The sequence below is a fragment of the Dendrobates tinctorius genome, unplaced genomic scaffold (assembly GCF_039654945.1).
Source record: "Dendrobates tinctorius isolate UK_male_01 unplaced genomic scaffold, ASM3965494v1 ptg000270l, whole genome shotgun sequence".
NCBI lineage: Eukaryota > Metazoa > Chordata > Amphibia > Anura > Dendrobatidae > Dendrobates > Dendrobates tinctorius.
Genome location: NW_027361937.1, coordinates 845,299 through 865,907, shown reverse-complemented (window position 1 = coordinate 865,907; position 20,609 = coordinate 845,299). Strand labels below are relative to the sequence as shown.

The 20,609-nt window shown below is 47.5% G+C and overlaps 1 protein-coding gene across 1 annotated transcript in view; it reads right to left on the bottom strand.

The window, feature by feature from the left end:
* DNTTIP1 (deoxynucleotidyltransferase terminal interacting protein 1) overlaps nucleotides 1-3,532 on the bottom strand; it is a 78,163-nt gene extending 74,631 nt beyond the window's left edge. The window contains exon 1 of the mRNA XM_073559323.1: nucleotides 3,326-3,532. Coding sequence (XP_073415424.1) covers nucleotides 3,326-3,409 — 84 coding nt within the window. The 5' untranslated portion in view covers nucleotides 3,410-3,532. The remainder of the gene's footprint in view (nucleotides 1-3,325) is intronic.
* Nucleotides 3,533-20,609: the final 17,077 nt, after the last annotated feature.

Genomic DNA, 20,609 nt, shown 5'->3' with positions numbered 1-20,609 from the left:
GATAATATTGCACGCCCCACTTTTCAGTTTTTGAATTTCCACAAAATGTCAAAATAACCAATAAATTTCGTTCAACTTCACAATTGTGTCCCTCTTGTTGATTCTTCACCAAAAATTTACATTTGGTATCTTTATGTTTGAAGCATGATATGTGGGAAAAGGTTGAAAAGTTCCAGGGGGCCAAATACTTTCGCAAGGCACTGTACAATGATCTCTTACATGGAGGAGATAACGTCTCTCACATACACTCATCTCTCACATGGAGGAGATCACGTCTCTCACACAGAATGATCTCTTACCTGGAGGAGATCACGTCTCTCACATAGAATGATCTCTCAAATGGAGGTGATCAAGTCTCTCATATACACTGATCTCTCACATGGATGACATCACGTTTCTCATATACACTGATCTCTTACATGGAAGAGATCACGTCTCTCACATAGAATAATCTCTCATATGGAGGAGATCACATCTCTCACATAGAATGATCTCTTACCTGGAGAAGATCATGTCTCTAACACAGAATGATCTCTCACATGGAGGTGATCATGTCTCTCACATACACTGATCTCTTACATGGAGGTGATCACGTCTCTCACATACACTGATCTCTTACATGCAGGTGATCATGTCTCTCACATACAACGATCTCTTACATGGAGGTGATCACGTCTCTCACATACAATGATCTCTTACATGGAGGAGATCACATCTCTCACATACAATGATCTCTTACATGTAGGAGATCACATCTCTTACATGGAGGTGATCACGTCTCTCACATACAACGATCTCTTACATGGAGATCACATCTCTCACATACAATGATCTCTTACATGGAGGTGATCACGTCTCTCACATACAACGATCTCTTACATGGAGATCACATCTCTCACATGCAATGATCTCTTACATGGAGGTGATCACGTCTCTCACATACAACGATCTCTTACATGGAGGTGATCACGTCTCTCACATGCAATGATCTCTTACATGGAGGTGATCACGTCTCTCACATGCAATGATCTCTTACATGGAGGAGATCACATCTCTCACATACAACGATCTCTTACATGGAGGAGATCACATCTCTCACATGCAATGATCTCTTACATGGAGGTGATCACATCTCTCACATACAACGATCTCTTACATGGAGGAGATCACATCTCTCACATGCAATGATCTCTTACATGGAGGTGATCACGTCTCTCACATACAACGATCTCTTACATGGAGATCACATCTCTCACATGCAATGATCTCTTACATGGAGGTGATCACGTCTCTCACATACAACGATCTCTTACATGGAGGTGATCACGTCTCTCACATGCAATGATCTCTTACATGGAGGTGATCACGTCTCTCACATGCAATGATCTCTTACATGGAGGTGATCACATCTCTCACATACAACGATCTCTTACATGGAGGAGATCACATCTCTCACATGCAATGATCTCTTACATGGAGGTGATCACATCTCTCACATGCAATGATCTCTTACATGGAGGTGATCACGTCTCTCACATGCAATGATCTCTTACATGGAGGTGATCACGTCTCTCACATGCAACGATCTCTTACATGGAGGTGATCACGTCTCTCACATGCAATGATCTCTTACATGGAGGAGATCACATCTCTCACATACAACGATCTCTTACATGGAGGAGATCACATCTCTCACATGCAATGATCTCTTACATGGAGGTGATCACGTCTCTCACATGCAATGATCTCTTACATGGAGGTGATCACGTCTCTCACATGCAATGATCTCTTACATGGAGGTGATCACGTCTCTCACATGCAATGATCTCTTACATGGAGGAGATCACATCTCTCACATACAACGATCTCTTACATGGAGGAGATCACATCTCTCACATGCAATGATCTCTTACATGGAGGTGATCACGTCTCTCACATGCAATGATCTCTTACATGGAGGTGATCACGTCTCTCACATACAGCGATCTCTTACATGGAGATCACATCTCTCACATACAGCGATCTCTTACATGGAGATCACATCTCTCACATGCAATGATCTCTTACATGGAGGAGATCACATCTCTCACATGCAATGATCTCTTACATGGAGGTGATCACGTCTCTCACATGCAATGATCTCTTACATGGAGGTGATCACGTCTCTCACATACAACGATCTCTTACATGGAGGTGATCACGTCTCTCACATGCAATGATCTCTTAGCTGGAGATCACGTCTCTCACATAGAATAATCTCTCATATGGAGGAGATCACATCACTCACATAGAATGATCTCTTACCTGGAGAAGATCATGTCTCTAACACAGAATGATCTCTCACATGGAGGTGATCACGTCTCTCACATACACTGATCTCTTACATGCAGGTGATCACGTCTCTCACATACAACGATCTCTTACATGGAGGAGATCACATCTCTCACATGCAATGATCTCTTACATGGAGGTGATCACGTCTCTCACATGCAATGATCTCTTACATGGAGGTGATCACGTCTCTCACATACAACGATCTCTTACATGGAGATCACATCTCTCACATGCAATGATCTCTTACATGGAGGAGATCACATCTCTCACATACAACGATCTCTTACATGGAGGAGATCACATCTCTCACATGCAATGATCTCTTACCTGGAGAAGATCATGTCTCTAACACAGAATGATCTCTCACATGGAGGTGATCACGTCTCTCACATACACTGATCTCTTACATGCAGGTGATCACGTCTCTCACATACAACGATCTCTTACATGGAGGAGATCACATCTCTCACATGCAATGATCTCTTACATGGAGGTGATCACGTCTCTCACATGCAATGATCTCTTACATGGAGGTGATCACGTCTCTCACATACAACGATCTCTTACATGGAGATCACATCTCTCACATGCAATGATCTCTTACATGGAGGAGATCACATCTCTCACATACAACGATCTCTTACATGGAGGAGATCACATCTCTCACATGCAATGATCTCTTACATGGAGGTGATCACGTCTCTCACATGCAATGATCTCTTACATGGAGGTGATCACGTCTCTCACATACAACGATCTCTTACATGGAGGTGATCACGTCTCTCACATGCAATGATCTCTTACATGGAGATGATCACGTCTCTCCTATACACTGATCTCTTCCACGGAGGGGATTATGACTCTCACATACACTGATCTCTTACATACAGCGGCCACCATCAGCCAGGTACATACAGTAGTGCCACTCTCGCCCATACCGCCAGGTTGTATATCCAGTCCTTCCAGCCCCATCCGCTGCAGTAACACTAACCGGTGATGCTCGGTCCCCGAGCTCTCCATCCTCCTCTCCACAGTTCTGGCCCTTCACTTCCGAATCGTTACTTGTCCCCATCATTGATTTCAGTAGCAATCCCGGACATCACGTAAACATCGGCGCGATGACGTCATATAGACGCGCCGCCTCCTGTAACCACGGTTACGGCTGCCTGCTCTCTTATGCTTTCTGTCGTGGGATGTAGTGTGCTGTTGTCACCGATAGCCATAGCCTAGTAGTGTATCGTGCTCAGCTGTCTGTGCTTCAGGGACGGGAGCGAAATACCATCCACTAGAGAGTCATTGAGATTAGTACGGGGGATGTTACACATAGCGACCAATCAGGTTGCTGCTTTTATTGCTTTACATGTGGCAGAAAAATAAAAGCTGGAATCTGTTTGGCTGCAGGAGAAAGGCACAAGCCTTTACAAATACATTGGCCTTTAAGGCGTCTCAGTAAGGGCTCTGGCAAAGTGGCGCAAACCACACTGTTGCTCTACAGCGATTCCCGTTATTCGCCCCTTCCTCACTGAGCGCAAAATTAAATTCTCATTCGGCTGTCAGATGCAGTCCTAGGTAAGGGCTCATACCCATTTGCGAGAAAAATAACGGTCCGGACCCAAAAAAGCAGTCGAGTGCTATGTGAGTGTCATGCGAGTGTAATGTGATTTCCATGCAATTTTTCCATGGAACAGCCGTATAACATGCGTATACATGCGTATGCAATCCGTATTCAATGCGATTTTAACATGAACTTTTAGGTACAGTAGTTCTCTCTATGTAAAAACGCGTTAAAATCGCATTGTAAAACACAACTGCACATAGTTTTAAAGGGAATCTGTCATTTATTTTTTTGTATATAAGCTGCAGCCACAGCCATCAGGGGCTTATATACAGTATTCTGTAATGCTGTAGATAAGCCCCCGATGTAACCTGAAAGAAAAGAAAAGTCAGATTATACTCACCCAGGGGCAGCGCCTGCGCACTGCAGTACTCTGCTCTACCCTCAACAGGGCAGAGCAGTGCGCCTGCGCCAGAGCCGCGACAGGCAGCAAAGAAGAGGACGGCATCGCTAGAAGATGGGAGGCGCCGGACCGGACCGCGACACCCTCTGGACCCAGACCGGACCTGACTGAGTATAATCTAACTCGTTTTTCTTCTCTGTAAGGTTACATTGGGGGCTTATCTACATCATTCTGTAATGCTGTAGATAAGCCCCTGATGAGGGTGGCCACATCTTATACACGAAAAAATTAGTGACAGTTTCCCTTTAATACCAAATAATCCACAAAACATATACAGTATAGATAGATAGATTAAAAGCCGGCAGATGCTGGGTACAGTATAGAATATAATAAGTTAGAATATAGATATATACAGTGCCTTGCGAAAGTATTCGGCCCCCTGGAACTTTACAACCTTTTCCCACATATCATGCTTCAAACATAAAGATATCAAATGTAAATTTTTGGTGAAGAATCAACAACAAGTGGAACACAATTGTGAAGTTGATCGAAATTTATTGGTTATTTTAAATTTTTGTTGAAATTCAAAAAACAGAAAAGTGGGGCGTGCAATATTATTCGGCCCCTTTAACTTAATACTTTGTTGCACCACCTTTTGCTGCAAGTCGCTTGGGGTATGTCTCTATCAGCTTTGTACATTGGGAGACCGAAATTCTTGCCCATTTTTCCTTGGCAAACAGCTTGAGCTCAGTGAGGTTTGATGGAGATCGTTTGTGAACAGCAGTTTTCAGCTCTTTCCACAGATTCTCGATTGGATTCAGGTCTGGACTTTGATTTGGCCATTCTAACACCTGGATACGTTTATTTGTGAACCATTCCATTGTAGATTTAGCTTTATGTTTGGGAACATTGTTTTGTTGGAAGACAAATCTCCATCCCAGTCTCAGGTGTTTTGCAGACTCCCAACAGGTTTTCTTCAAGAATGGTCCTGTATTTTGCTCCATCCATCTTCTCATCAATTTTAACCATCTTCCCTGTCCCTGCTGAAGAAAAGCAGGCCCAAACCATGATGCTGCCACCATCATGTTTGACAGTGGGGATGGTGTGTTCAGGGTGATGAGCTATGTTGCCTCTATGCCAAACATATCGTTTGGCATTGTTGCCAAAATGTTCGATTTTGGTTTCATCTCACCAGAGCACCTTCTTCCACATGTTTGGTGTGTCTCCCAGCTGGCTTGTTGCAAACATTAAACAACACTTTTCATGGATATCTTTGAGAAATGGTTTTCTTCTTGCCACTTCCATAAAGGCCAGATTTGTGCAGTGTACAACTGATTGTTGTCCTATGGACAGACTGTCCCACCTCAGCTGTAGATCTCTGCAGTTCATCCAGAGTGATCATAGGACTCTTGACTGCTGTGACGACTAGTGGACTTCCATTTCCATGGGTGGTCCTGCTGGACCGTGACGTGAACCTCCCTCGGACGAGCTGACCTGGTGGACCACCCCCTATACGGGGAGTGTTAGGGGCAGGCCCGAGGGAGACTATCACCACAGCAGCTGGTACCCAGGGGAGAACAATAGGAGCCCCAGCGAAAGACAAGGTGGACTGGCAGCCAAGCACGGCAGAGACACTGGAACACAGGCGGATTAGCGACACTGTCTGGAAGACACGGCTGAGACACGGGAACACGGGCAGGCTGGCGACAATGGCAGGAAGACACGACTTAGACACGGGAATACGAGCAGGTTTGGAGACACTGGCTGGAAGACACGGCAGAGACACCGGAACACGGGCAGGCACTAGGAGAAAGCACACGGAGGACGTCAGGTCAGATGCAAGGCGGGAAGGGCTAGCAGCAGAGAAGGCAAGGAGCGCAGGGAGATGTGGAGCCAGAATCACTTGTGTAGCACAAATGACAGGCACAGCCAAGAGGAAGAGGCGGCCTGATAAGCAGAGTGCGCAGAGGACTTCCGGGTCTGAGTCCTCCAGACCATAGAGCAGGCTGGAGGGAGCGGCAAGGTTTACTAAGGACGGTCTGCGCGTGCGCTGCTGAACTCAGTGCACGCGTGCACCCGACGGGAGACAGGAGCCTGAGTGGACACGCCAGGGCGCCGAGGACCGGTAAGTATACCGGGGCTCAGGGGGAGGCGGCGTGATAGGGAGAGGCGGCAGCGTGACCGAGGCAGATGGCGGCAGCGTGACAGCTGCATCTCTGATCAGTCTTTTCCATGTTTGAGATGAAAGTTTATAGGGACGGCCGGGTCTTGGTAGATTTGCAGTGGTATGATACTCCTTCCATTTCAATATGATCGCTTGCACAGTGCTCCTTGGGATGTTTAAAGTTTTGGAAATCATTTTGTATCCAAATCCGGCTTTAAACTTCTCCACAACAGTATCACGGACCTGCCTGTTGTGTTCCTTTGTCTTCATGATGCTCTCTGTGCTTCAAACAGAACCCTGAGACTATCATGGAGCAGGTGCATTTACACGGAGACTTGACTACACACAGGTGGATTATATTTATCATCATTAGTCATTTAGGACAACATTGGATCATTGAGAGATCCACAATGAACTTCTGGAGTGAGTTTGCTGCACTGAAAGTAAAGGGGCTGAATAATATTGCACGCCCCACGTTTCAGTTTTTGAATTTCCACAAAAATTTAAAATAACCAATAAATTTCGTTCAACTTCACAATTGTGTTGCCTTGTTGTTGATTCTTCACCGAAAATTTACATTTGGTATCTTTATGTTTGAAGCATGATATGTGGGAAAAGGTTGAAAAGTTCCAGGGGGCCGAATACTTTCGCAAGGCACTGTACACATAGAATAGGTATATATATATTGTAGGGATTCTACTCGCTCAGGTGCAGCGGGCGACAATCAGGAGGCAGGTTCCTTTAAAGTTCATGGGGTTTATTGCATCATAAACCCATAAAGCAGCACATAACAAAAGAGATAGCCTTTAGCTTAGGCAAAAAGAGAACACAAATGTCCGTTACTTCAGACTCAGTCCTGGAGTCTCAGCACACACAGGAGGCTTAGTCCTCCCCACATACAGCTCTGGGTTTCAGGAGTAGTCTAGCTTATAAATTTCTAGCCATACCCACAAACCCAGCAGCTTACTGGTCACGTGATTGTGACCTCACCACAGGTCCTTGCAAAACATCAGAAATAGAATGATATTTATTAGGGCTTACATTACAGAGCGCACCCATCTCTGAGCCACATACCTCCCATCAACTATACAACCCTTAGCCATGCCACATACCTCCCTCCTCTGCCTAAAGCCGTGGGGCTTGGCACTTTCTGTTAGGAACGGCGGAACGCACTAAATAAAAATGATAAAAACGTGCGTTCGCCACTCGGGGTCCACCGTGCAGTAGGTGTTACAACCGCTGCTGAGTGATGGCAGGAGCAATATGGCGGTATAATGCGCACGGGTTCAACTTCACCCGTAGTGCGCAGAGCGGGCTCTGTTCACACACAGAGACGCCGCAACACAAAACACAAAAACTCAACCTGTTAGTGTCACAGAGTTCAGTCAAAATGCACACACGGTATATGGTCTGTTATGAATGAGTCACCGTAGGAGGCAAAAACAGAAATACTAGCTAAGTCCAGAAAACCAGAGAAGTTGGCAGCTATCGGATTGCAGACCCCTGAACCTATCAACAACAACTAGCAGTAGCCGTGGGGGGTTCCTACGGTGCCCTAGACCCCTCAATCACAGCCGGAGAACTAAATAGCCTAAAGACAGAAAGGGAAATCTAAATTGCCCCAGAGCAGACCCCAAAGCAGTAGGCAGCCCCCAACATATAATGACGGTGAAGCAAGATGAAAACACACTCACACAGATAGAAAGATAGGCTGAGCAAATGATGGGGCCCAAGCTAACTAAATTGGACAGGATAGAAAAGCTGCTGTCTGCAATCCGCCAAAACCCTATCAAAACAAGAGCCAACAGACTGATAGGGAAAAAAGCCCTGAAGACGCTCGGCTTCAAAAAGACTATATCAGTACTCAGGTATTTTCTGAAGACAGAGCAAAAAGGAATTCAGCTCACCCCAGCAGGGAATGGCAGAAATCCAGAAAAACAAGGCAAAACAAAACCAAAACACGAATGCAAAAAGCAGAGCAGAAAACTTAGCTTTTGAGGAGCAGGAATCAGACTGGTCTCCTAGAATCCCTCAGAGAAATCACCCGCAAGGCAGAAGGGTGTCGGCTGCATTATATCCAGTCAGCAATTCCAGTCACCCAGTCATCATCATTCTGCTCAGGTGCTTGGTAATCAGCCTCACTACCTTCCTTCACCAGAAGAGGAAGTTCATCAGACCTCAATGGTGAAGGGGAAAATGAACTCATAACAGTACCTCCCCCTTGAGGAGGGGTCACCGAACCCTCATCCACGCCACCAGGGCGATCAGGGTGAGCCCGATGAAAGGCACGCACCAATCTTTTGGTATGAATATCAGAGGCAGAGACCCAGGAATTATCCTCCTGACCATAACCCTTCCACTTAACCAAATACTGGAGTCTCGGTCTAGCCAGATGGGAATCCAGTATCTTCTCTACCTCATATTCCATGTTACCTTCAACCAATACAGGGTCCGGAGGTGCCACCCCAGGAACAACTGGTTCAACAAACCTCTTCAACAAGGACTTATGAAACACATGATGAATTTTAAATGTGACAGGAAGAGCCAAACGAAAAGAGACCGGATTAATAATCTCCAAAATCTTGTAAGGTCCAATAAATCTAGGCTTAAACTTAGGAGAAGCCACCTTCATAGCGATATTTTTTGATGATAACCAAACCATATCACCAACCTTAAACTGGGGACCAATGGTCCTATGTCAGTTGGAAAACCGCTGGGCCTTTTCCTGGGAGATAGATAACTTATCCACCACTTGGTCCCAGATCTGGTGCATTCTCTCCACCACAGTGTCAACACCTGGGCAGGCAGAAGGCTCCACCTGCCCTGAAGAAAATCGAGGATGAAACCCAAAGTTAGAAAAAAATGGTGACATCAAAGTGGCAGAACTAGCTCTATTATTTAAAGCAAATTCGGCAAAGGGCAAAAATGAAACCCAATCATCCTGATCAGTGGAAATAAAACATCTCAAATACGACTCCAAGGTCTGGTTTGTTCTCTCCGTCTGCCCATTGGTCTGAGGGTGAAAAGCAGAGGAGAAGGACAACTGAATTCCCAGCTTGGAACAGAAAGTCCTCCAAAATCTAGACACAAACTGAACTCCTCTGTCAGATACAATGTTCTCAGGAATCCCGTGCAAGCGAACCACCTGTTGCAAAAACAGGGGCACCAACTCAGAGGAAGATGGCAACTTACGGAGTGGTACAAGATGAACCATCTTAGAGAACCTATCACAAATCACCCAAATAACAGTCATTCTCTGAGAGACAGGCATATCAGAGATGAAATCCATTGAAATATGGCTCCAAGGAAACCACCTATGCCAAAACATGGTATCCATCCACATACAGCTGTTTCGGGGTATTGCCCCTCATCAGTGTGGAGTAGGAAACTGGCTGGTAGGAGCAATGCCTAGTAAAAAGACTATGAAGAGGAGGATGAATGAACTCATGGAGATCAACATCCGACACTGCGGAGACACCATCACGTGTTTCTCAACGCAGTGATTCTAGAGCACTGCCCCCATCCCTTATGGGAAATATGCAAAACATGCAAAACAGAAGCTGCGGAGACACCATCACGTGTTTCTCAACGCAAGCAATGACCAGCCAGGTCTTTGTCCGGGAAGGAACAACCACGGGAAGGGCAGTCTCCAATGAAGGAAACCACCTATGCCAAAACATGGTATCCATCCACATACAGCTGTTTCGGGGTATTGCCCCTCATCAGTGTGGAGTAGGAAACTGGCTGGTAGGAGCAATGCCTAGTAAAAAGACTATGAAGAGGAGGATGAATGAACTCATGGAGATCAACATCCGACACTGCGGAGACACCATCACGTGTTTCTCAACGCAGTGATTCTAGAGCACTGCCCCCATCCTTTATGGGAAATATGCAAAACATGCATTGGAGACTGCCCTTCCCGTGGTTGTTCCTTCCCGGACAAAGACCTGGCTGGTCATTGCTTGCGTTGAGAAACACGTGATGGTGTCTCCGCAGCTTCTGTTTTGCATGTTTTGCATATTTCCCATAAGGGATGGGGGCAGTGCTCTAGAATCACTGCGTTGAGAAACACGTGATGGTGTCTCCGCAGTGTCGGATGTTGATCTCCATGAGTTCATTCATCCTCCTCTTCATAGTCTTTTTACTAGGCATTGCTCCTACCAGCCAGTTTCCTACTCCACACTGATGAGGGGCAATACCCCAAAACAGCTGTATGTGGATGGATACCATGTTTTGGCATAGGTGGTTTCCTTCATTGGAGACTGCCCTTCCCGTGGTTGTTCCTTCCCGGACAAAGACCTGGCTGGTCATTGCTTGCGTTGAGAAACACGTGATGGTGTCTCCGCAGCTTCTGTTTTGCATATTTCCCATAAGGGATCAGTGCTCTAGAATCACTGCGTTGAGAAACACGTGATGGTGTCTCCGCAGTGTCGGATGTTGATCTCCATGAGTTCATTCATCCTCCTCTTCATAGTCTTTTTACTAGGCATTGCTCCTACCAGCCAGTTTCCTACTCCACACTGATGAGGGGCAATACCCCGAAACAGCTGTATGTGGATGGATACCATGTTTTGGCATAGGTGGTTTCCTTCATTGGAGACTGCCCTTCCCGTGGTTGTTCCTTCCCGGACAAAGACCTGGCTGGTCATTGCTTGCGTTGAGAAACACGTGATGGTGTCTCCGCAGCTTCTGTTTTGCATGTTTTGCATATTACCCATAAGGGATGGGGGCAGTGCTCTAGAATCACTGCGTTGAGAAACACGTGATGGTGTCTCTGCAGTGTCGGATGTTGATCTCCATGAGTTCATTCATCCTCCTCTTCATAGTCTTTTTACTAGGCATTGCTCCTACCAGCCAGTTTCCTACTCCACGCTGATGAGGGGCAATACCCCGAAACAGCTGTATGTGGATGGATACCATGTTTTGGCATAGGTGGTTTCCTTCATTGGAGACTGCCCTTCCCGTGGTTGTTCCTTCCCGGACAAAGACTTGGCTGGTCATTGCTTGCGTTGAGAAACACGTGATGGTGTCTCCGCAGCTTCTGTTTTGCATGTTTTGCATATTTCCCATAAGGGATGGGGGCAGTGCTCTAGAATCACTGCGTTGAGAAACACGTGATGGTGTCTCCGCAGTGTCGGATGTTGATCTCCATGAGTTCATTCATCCTCCTCTTCATAGTCTTTTTACTAGGCATTGCTCCTACCAGCCAGTTTCCTACTCCACACTGATGAGGGGCAATACCCCGAAACAGCTGTATGTGGATGGATACCATGTTTTGGCATAGGTGGTTTCCTTCATTGGAGACTGCCCTTCCCGTGGTTGTTCCTTCCCGGACAAAGACCTGGCTGGTCATTGCTTGCGTTGAGAAACACGTGATGGTGTCTCCGCAGCTTCTGTTATGCATGTTTTGCATATTTCCCATAAGGGATGGGGGCAGTGCTCTAGAATCACTGCGTTGAGAAACACGTGATGGTGTCTCCGCAGTGTCGGATGTTGATCTCCATGAGTTCATTCATCCTCCTCTTCATAGTCTTTTTACTAGGCATTGCTCCTACCAGCCAGTTTCCTACTCCACACTGATGAGGGGCAATACCCCAAAACAGCTGTATGTGGATGGATACCATGTTTTGGCATAGGTGGTTTCCTTCATTGGAGACTGCCCTTCCCGTGGTTGTTCCTTCCCGGACAAAGACCTGGCTGGTCATTGCTTGCGTTGAGAAACACGTGATGGTGTCTCCGCAGCTTCTGTTTTGCATGTTTTGCATATTTCCCATAAGGGATGGGGGCAGTGCTCTAGAATCACTGCGTTGAGAAACACGTGATGGTGTCTCCGCAGTGTCGGATGTTGATCTCCATGAGTTCATTCATCCTCCTCTTCATAGTCTTTTTACTAGGCATTGCTCCTACCAGCCAGTTTCCTACTCCACACTGATGAGGGGCAATACCCCGAAACAGCTGTATGTGGATGGATACCATGTTTTGGCATAGGTGGTTTCCTTCATTGGAGACTGCCCTTCCCGTGGTTGTTCCTTCCCGGACAAAGACCTGGCTGGTCATTGCTTGCGTTGAGAAACACGTGATGGTGTCTCCGCAGCTTCTGTTTTGCATGTTTTGCATATTTCCCATAAGGGATGGGGGCAGTGCTCTAGAATCACTGCGTTGAGAAACACGTGATGGTGTCTCCGTAGTGTCGGATGTTGATCTCCATGAGTTCATTCATCCTCCTCTTCATAGTCTTTTTACTAGGCATTGCTCCTACCAGCCAGTTTCCTACTCCACACTGATGAGGGGCAATACCCCGAAACAGCTGTATGTGGATGGATACCATGTTTTGGCATAGGTGGTTTCCTTCATTGGAGACTGCCCTTCCCGTGGTTGTTCCTTCCCGGACAAAGACCTGGCTGGTCATTGCTTGCGTTGAGAAACACGTGATGGTGTCTCCGCAGCTTCTGTTTTGCATGCACAAAATTCCTGACATCACGAGACAAGGCGGGCCACCAAAAAGACCGAATCACCAGATCTCTAGTACCAAAAATACCTGGATGACCAGCCAATGCAGAGCAATGAACTTCAGACATCACTATCTTCTTCCACTGGTCAGGAACATACAACTTTCCACTGGGACAACGCTCAGGTTTGTCCTCCTGGAACTCTTCCAGAGCACGTCTCAAATCGGGCGAGATGGCAGAAAGAACTACCCCTTCGCCTAAGATGGTAGCTGTCACGCTGCGCTCACCTGAGGGCGGGACCTCGGTCCTGACGTCATCTCTTCCGGAGCCGCGGTCATTCCGGGGGTCCCGTCGGGTGCGCACACGCAGCTCTCGTCCCCGGGTCTCCTCCTACATGTCACGTTTGCGCTTGCGCGCTCCTGTCAGTGCTGTATAGGGCTCGGTCCTCTCTATGGTAATGGAGGACCTGACCCGGAACCTGTAGTGGTCATGTGCTTTCTGGCTAGGTCCTGACCCGGAACCAGTAGTAGTCATGTGCTATATCAGACGACCTCCCCCTAGGGGAGGTGCCTGATTATTGTTGTGCTTCCTGGCTTGGTCTGCCGTGTCCCTGCCTGGCTGTGCGCTGTATTCAGGTCCCCTGCCTTGCACTCTGTTGTGCCTCTTGGCACACGCTCTGAATCTGCACTCTGCCTTGTACTTGGTTGTGCCTCCTGGCACACGCTCTGACCCTGTGCTCTGTCTCATCCTCAGTTGTGCCTCCTGGCACACACTCTGATTCCATGCTCTGTCTCATACTCAGTTGTGCCTCCTGGCACACACTCTGATTCCGTGCTCTGTCTTATACTCAGTTGTGCCTCCTGGCACACACTCGAACCCTGTGCTTTGTCTCATACTCAGTTGTGCCTCCTGGCACATGCTCTGATCCTGTACTCAGTCTCTTACTCTGTTGTGCCTCCTGGCACACGTACCAATCCTGCTTTCTGTCTTATGCTCAGTTGTGCCCTCTGGCACACACCCTGCTCCTGTACTCTGTTACACCTCCTGGCACACCTGCTGCCTGACTCAGTGCTCTGACGTGCTCCTTGCACGCATCCTGCTTCACTCACACCCGGACGCACAAAGTCTCTGTATACCACGTGTTCCCGTGTCCACGCTTTACATGTTCCTGCAGACACACTCACCCACTCGTGTCTTCTGTGAGCCGGCCGCCTGGTGCCAGCAGTCGTGGTGCCTCACCCCCTGGGGCTTGCCCCTGACACTCCCTGTATAGGGGGTGGTCTTCACTAGGTCAGCTCGCCCTGGGAGGGTTGGTGTCACGACCCAGAGGGTCCACTCCAGGAGTCGTCACAGTAGCAGGCTTGGTCACCACAGAAGAATCAGCAAAGAAGCTCCTAGAGAGGGCGTCTGCCTTCACATTCTTAGTGCCAGGAAGAAAAGAGACCACAAAATCAAAACGTGTAAAAAACAAGGCCCACCTAGCCTATCTAGGGTTCAAGCGTTTGGCCGACTCCAGGTAAATCAAATTCTTGTGGTTAGTGAGGACCACGACTTGATGTTGAGCTCCCTCCAACCAATGTCTCCACTCCTCAAATGCCCATTTCATGGCTAACAGTTCCCGATTCCCCACATCATAGTTACGTTCAGATGGAGAGAACTTTCGGGAAAAGAAAGCACAGGGATTAATTTTAGATGTTACAGGATCCTTTTGGGACAAAACAGCTCCTGCACCAATCTCAGAAGCGTCCACCTCTACCTGGAACGGGAGTGAGACATCAGGTTGCCGCAAAACCGGGGCAGAAGTGAATCTTCGCTTCAGCTCCTGAAAGGAAGAAACAGCCTCCGGAGACCAATTCAACACATCAGCACCCTTCTTAGTCAGATCAGTTAATGGCTTGGCAATACTAGAAAATTTTGCTATAAATTTCCGATAAAAATTAGCAAAACCCAAAAACTTCTGGAGGGCCTTCAAAGAAGTGGGCTGAACCCAATCATAAATGGCCTGTACCTTGGCCGGATCCATTTCAATAGTTGACGGAGACAACATAAATCCCAAAAATGAAATCCTCTGTACCCCAAAAAGGCATTTCGATCCTTTGACATACAGGGAATTCTCCCTCAAGATCCGGAACACAGTCCGAACATGTTCCACATGAGAATCCCAATCCTTGGAGAAGATCAAAATATCATCCAGATAGATAATCAAAAATGTATCCACAAAGTCTCGGAAAATGTCGTTCATGAAGCTCTGGAAGACAGAAGGGGCATTAGTGAGCCCAAAAGGCATCACCAGGTACTCAAAATGTCCCTCCGGAGTATTAAACGCCGTCTTCCATTCATCCCCATGCTTAATGCGGATAAGATTATACGCCCCCCTGAGGTCAAGCTTGGTAAACCAGCAAGCACCTTTAACTCTGGAGAATAGATCCGAAATCAGGGGTAACGGATACTGATATTTAATGGTAATTTTGTTGAGGGCACGTAAATCAATACAAGGCCTTAATGAACCATCCTTTTTGGCCACGAAAAAAAAAACGGCACCTAAGGGTGAAGAGGATGGTCTAATATGACCCTTCTCCAACGCCTCCTTAATATAGGATCGAATAGCCTCGTGCTCGGGTACAGATAAATTGAAGAGCCGACCCTTGGGAAATTTACACCCCGGGCTCAGTTCAATTGCACAGTCATAACTCCTATGAGGAGGCAAAGACGCAGACTCATTCTCACTAAATACATCATAAAAGTCCGCCAAATAGTCAGGAACATCATGCGACCGAGGAGAGGTGGAGAAAACCGGAGCCTCACTAAAGGCACACCGACATCTCCAACTCACCACAGACACAGATTTCCAATCCAAAACTGGATTATGAATTTGCAACCAGGGAAACCCCAGAACAATGGTATCATGCAAATTATGCAACACCAAAAATCTGCAATTTTCTTGATGGTCTGGGGCGACCCGCATTACCACCTGGGTCCAAAACTGAGGTTTATTTTTCGCCAAAGGAGTAGCATCAATCCCCCTCAAAGGGATAGGCATCCGCAGAGGTGTCATCGGAAATCCACAACGTTTAGCAAAATCCAAGTCCATTAGGTTCAGGGATGCTCCCGAATCCACAAAAGCCTTGGCGGAAAATGTGGACAGGGAGCAGATCAGAGTAATTGCCAGAAGAAACTTAGGTTGAACACCACCCACAGAAAACATGTGTGCAAAACGTTTCTCTCGTTTAGGACAGACAGAAATAATATGCGAGGCATCTCCACAAAAAAAACACAGCTTATTACGCCTTCTGAACTCCTGATGTTGCTCCCTGGACAAAACTCTATCACATTGCATAGGTTCAGGCACTTGTTCAACAGGTGGCAACACCTCTCGTGCAGTCCTGCGTTCACGTAAACGCCGATCAACCTGAATGGCTAATGACATAGAATCGTCAAGACCAGAGGGAACAGGAAATCCCACCATAGTATCTTTTACGGCTTCTGACAAACCCTTCCGAAAGAGAGCTGCCAAAGCATTATCATTCCAGGTAGTAAGGACCGCCCACTTTCAGAATTTTTGACAGTACAATTCTGCAGAATCTCGACCCTGGCTCAATGCCAACAGGGTCTTTTCAGCCTGATCAATAGCATTAGGTTCGTCATACAACAACCCCAAGGCTTGAAAAAATGCATTCACATTAGTCAGAATAGGATCATCTGGTTTCAAAGAAAACGCCCAATCCTGGGGATCGCCGCGCAGCAAAGAGATGACAATTTTAACCTGCTGCGCGGAGCTCCCTGACGAGTTAGGCTTCAAGGCAAAAAATAATTTACAATTATTTTTGAAATTCAAAAATTTAGACCGATCCCCAAAAAACACATCAGGAGTAGGGATCTTTGGTTCAGCAGCATGTGAATGAGCAAGGTAGGCGGAAATTCCCCGCACTTCCGCAGCGAGCTGCTCCACACGATCAGACAATTGCTTTATCTCCATTGAGAGAAAAAAAAATTCCCCCTACGCCCTCAGAGATATAGAGGAAAAAATATACACACTTTTTTTTTTTTTTTTTACAATTCTTTCTTGCTATTGAGTACCCTAGGATCTGCGGTATGGCGGGTGATTCTGTTATGAATGACTCACCGTAGGAGGCAAAAACAGAAATACTAGCTAAGTCCAGAAAACCAGAGAAGTTGGCAGCTATCGGATTTCAGACCCCTGAACCTATCAACAACAACTAGCAGTAGCCGTGGGGGGTTTCTACGGTGCCCTAGACCCCTCGATCACAGCCGGAGAACTAAATAGCCTAAAGACAGAAAGGGAGCAGACCCCAAAGCAATAGGCAGCCCCCAACATATAATGACGGTGAAGCAAGATGAAAAAACACTCACACAGATAGAAAGATAGGCTGAGCAAATGATGGGGCCCAAGCTAACTAAATAGGACAGGATAGAAAAGCTGCTGTCTGCAATCCGCCAAAACCCTATCAAAACAAGAGCCAACAGACTGATAGGGAAAAAAGCCCTGAAGACGCTAGGCTTCAAAAAGACTATATCAGTACTCAGGTATTTTCTGAAGACAGAGCAAAAAGGAATTCAGCTCACCACAGCAGGGAATGGCAGAAATCCAGAAAAACAAGGCAAAACAAAACCAAAACACAAATGCAAAAAGCAGAGCAGAAAACTTAGCTTTTGAGGAGCAGGAATCAGACTGGTCTCCTAGAATCCCTCAGAGAAATCACCCGCAAGGCAAAAGGGTGTCGGCTGCCTTATATCCAGTCAGCAATTCCAGTCACCCAGTCATCATCATTCTGCTCAGGTGCTTGGTAATCAGCCTCACTACCTTCCTTCACCAGAAGAGGGAGTTCATCAGACCTCAATGGTGAAGGGGAAAATGAACTCACAACAATGGTCACAGGAGCAGGCCCTAAGACAGAGGAGCTGTGTCCTTCTAGACCTACCGTGTGTGCGGCATCGCTACTGCGAACGCCAAGGGGGGCTGCAACTGCAGCACGGCGTAGGACACTGCCGCTCGACGATAAGGCTGGAAGGCAAGCGCGATGTCGGATGCTAGCGTAGCGATGCGGTGAGCACAGTGGCTTAAGGCTTGCCACTGACTGGCGCTGACAACTAAACTAATTCCCTATCACCATGCGTAATATCAGAGGGAAGGGGTTTCAAATGAGTCAGTCACCAGAGTCATACATCCGTCACCATTCACACATAGCAGTATAGTCTATGCTAGCGCATGGCGGAATGGCCATGCGCGCTTTTTATAGCCGTGCGGGACCTTCCAGATCTCCGAGATGGACCAATGGGATCTGGAACAGGACCTGGGCACATGACTCCCAATCTCCAATGGGAGATCGTCTCGTGAGCATGCCCAGTAGGAGCACAGAGGGACTTAGTGTCTGGAGCGGTCTGCTGCAAAGTAATCTCCTCTGTAGTAGAAAGACAGCAGGAGACCGCAGAATGTGAGGCTCTAGATTCCTGCAGAGCAGACGCAGAAACCTGTCGCCTAACATTTTCACCTACTAGACAAGGGATTCGTGAGAGGGCATTGGCATTACCATGTAGCTTCCCGGCCCTATGTTCTACATGGAAGCTGAAGTCTTGCAGGGCTAAGAACCAGCGGGTGACCCTAGCATTCTTACCCTTTGTTTCTCTCATCCATCTGAGTGGGGCATGGTCGGATATTAACCTAACTTCCGTCCCACCAGGTAGTACCGTAAGGTATCCACTGCCCATTTTATGGCCAAACACTCCTTCTCTACAACTGAGTAATTTCTCTCACAAGAAGATAGCTTCCTACTCAGGTAGAGGACAGGATGCTCCTCCGCATGTATCTCCTGGGAAAGGACTGCTCCTTTCCTGACATCTGAGGCATCTGTCTGAAGGATAAACACTCGTTTAAAGTCCGGGGTCACCAGAACGGGTTGTTTACATAGAGCCCCTTTTATTTCTTGGAAGGCTGACTCTGCCTCTTCGGACCATCTGACCATTACTGATTTTGTCCCTTTTGTCGAACTTGGAGACCTCATTCAGCTACCGGTAGTCATTACAGAACCTCCATTCACCATCCGGTTTTGGGACGAGGGCAATCGGGCTCAACCAGCCGCTCTTCGATTCCTCAATGACCCCGAGCTTCAACATACGCTGCACCTCCTTGGAGATTACTTCTCGATGGGCCTCAGGAATTTGATAAGGCTTCACGTTCACCCGTACATGTGGCTTGGTCAGAACTTCGTGCTCCACGACCTTCGTGCACCCCGGCAATTCTGAAAACAGGTCCCGGTTTCTCTGGCGTAACTCCCGGCACTGCTGTTTCTGGGCCTTAAATAGCGTCTCTGCTATGGTAACTGCTCCAACCTCACCTTCTAGGTTGCCCAGCAAGCACGGAGTTACCCCTGGCTCTCCATCTTGCCACGGCTTGATGAAGTTGACATGGTAAACCTGGTATGGTTTCCGTCTTCCGGGTTGGTGGATCTTATAGTTTACCTCCCCAAGCTTCTCCACGACCTCATGTGGCCCTTGCCATTTGGCCAAGAACTTGCTCTCTACTGTCGGAACCAGCATGAGAACTCGGTCTTTTGGGTTTAACTGCCTCACTCTGGCTGTTCGGTTGTAGACCCTGGCCTGAGCTTCTTGTGCCTGGCGGAGGTGTTCCTTTACGATGGGTATCATCTTTGCAATCCTCTGTTGCATCAGTGCCACATGCTCAATAATGCTTCTGTGGGCCCGCGTGACTTCGTCTTCCCAGGTTTCTTTGGCTATATCTAGGAGACCTCGCGGATGTCAGCCATACAGCAACTCGAAGGGCGAGAACCCTGTGGAGGCCTGGGGAACTTCACGGATAGAAAACAGTAGATACGGTAAGAGACAATCCCAGTCTCTACCGTCTTTTTCTATGGCTTTTCTTAGCATGCTCTTCAGTGTCTTGTTAAATCTTTCAACAAGGCCATCTGACTGTGGATGATACAATGAGGTCCTCAGCTGGGATATTTGCAGAACCCTGCACAACTCCCTCATCACCTTGATCATAAAAGGTGTCCCCTGGTCGGTCAGGATCTCCTTTGGCAAACCCGTCTGGGAAAACACATGAACCAGCTCACGGGCTATACTCTTCCCGGAGGAGTTTCTCAGGGGAATTGCCTCAGGGTAACGTGTGTCATAGTCCAGGATGATTATTATATACTGATGGCCCCGGGCTGACTTAACTAAGGGACCGACCAAGTCCATGACAATTCTGTCAAATGCCACCTCAATAATGGGCAATGGCACAAGGGGGCACCGGAAATGAGGGGTGGGGGCAGTTAACTGACATGTGGGGCAGGACCTGCAATAGTTTACTATTTCCCGGTGACACCCAGGCCAATAAAACCTCTGCACAACCCGTACCTGCGTTTTTTCCACCCCCAGGTGTCCCCCCAAGATGTGTGAATGGGCCATGTTCAACACTTTCCGTCTATAGGGACCTGTTTCTATTAACTGCTCTACCAACTCCTCCCTTATTTTCGTGACCAGGCATAACAAGTCCCTACTCATCATAAAATAGGGGAACCTGGTGTCTGCTCCCGGCTCTTGTGCAACCCCATTAATGACGGTGACATTGTTGAAGGCTTCTCTCAGCGTTGGGTCCCTATGTTGTGCAGTCCCAAAATTCTCACCGGCCACCCCTAACTCCGGAATGTCAGATACAGGGGACCCTTCCTCCTCATCCCCCAC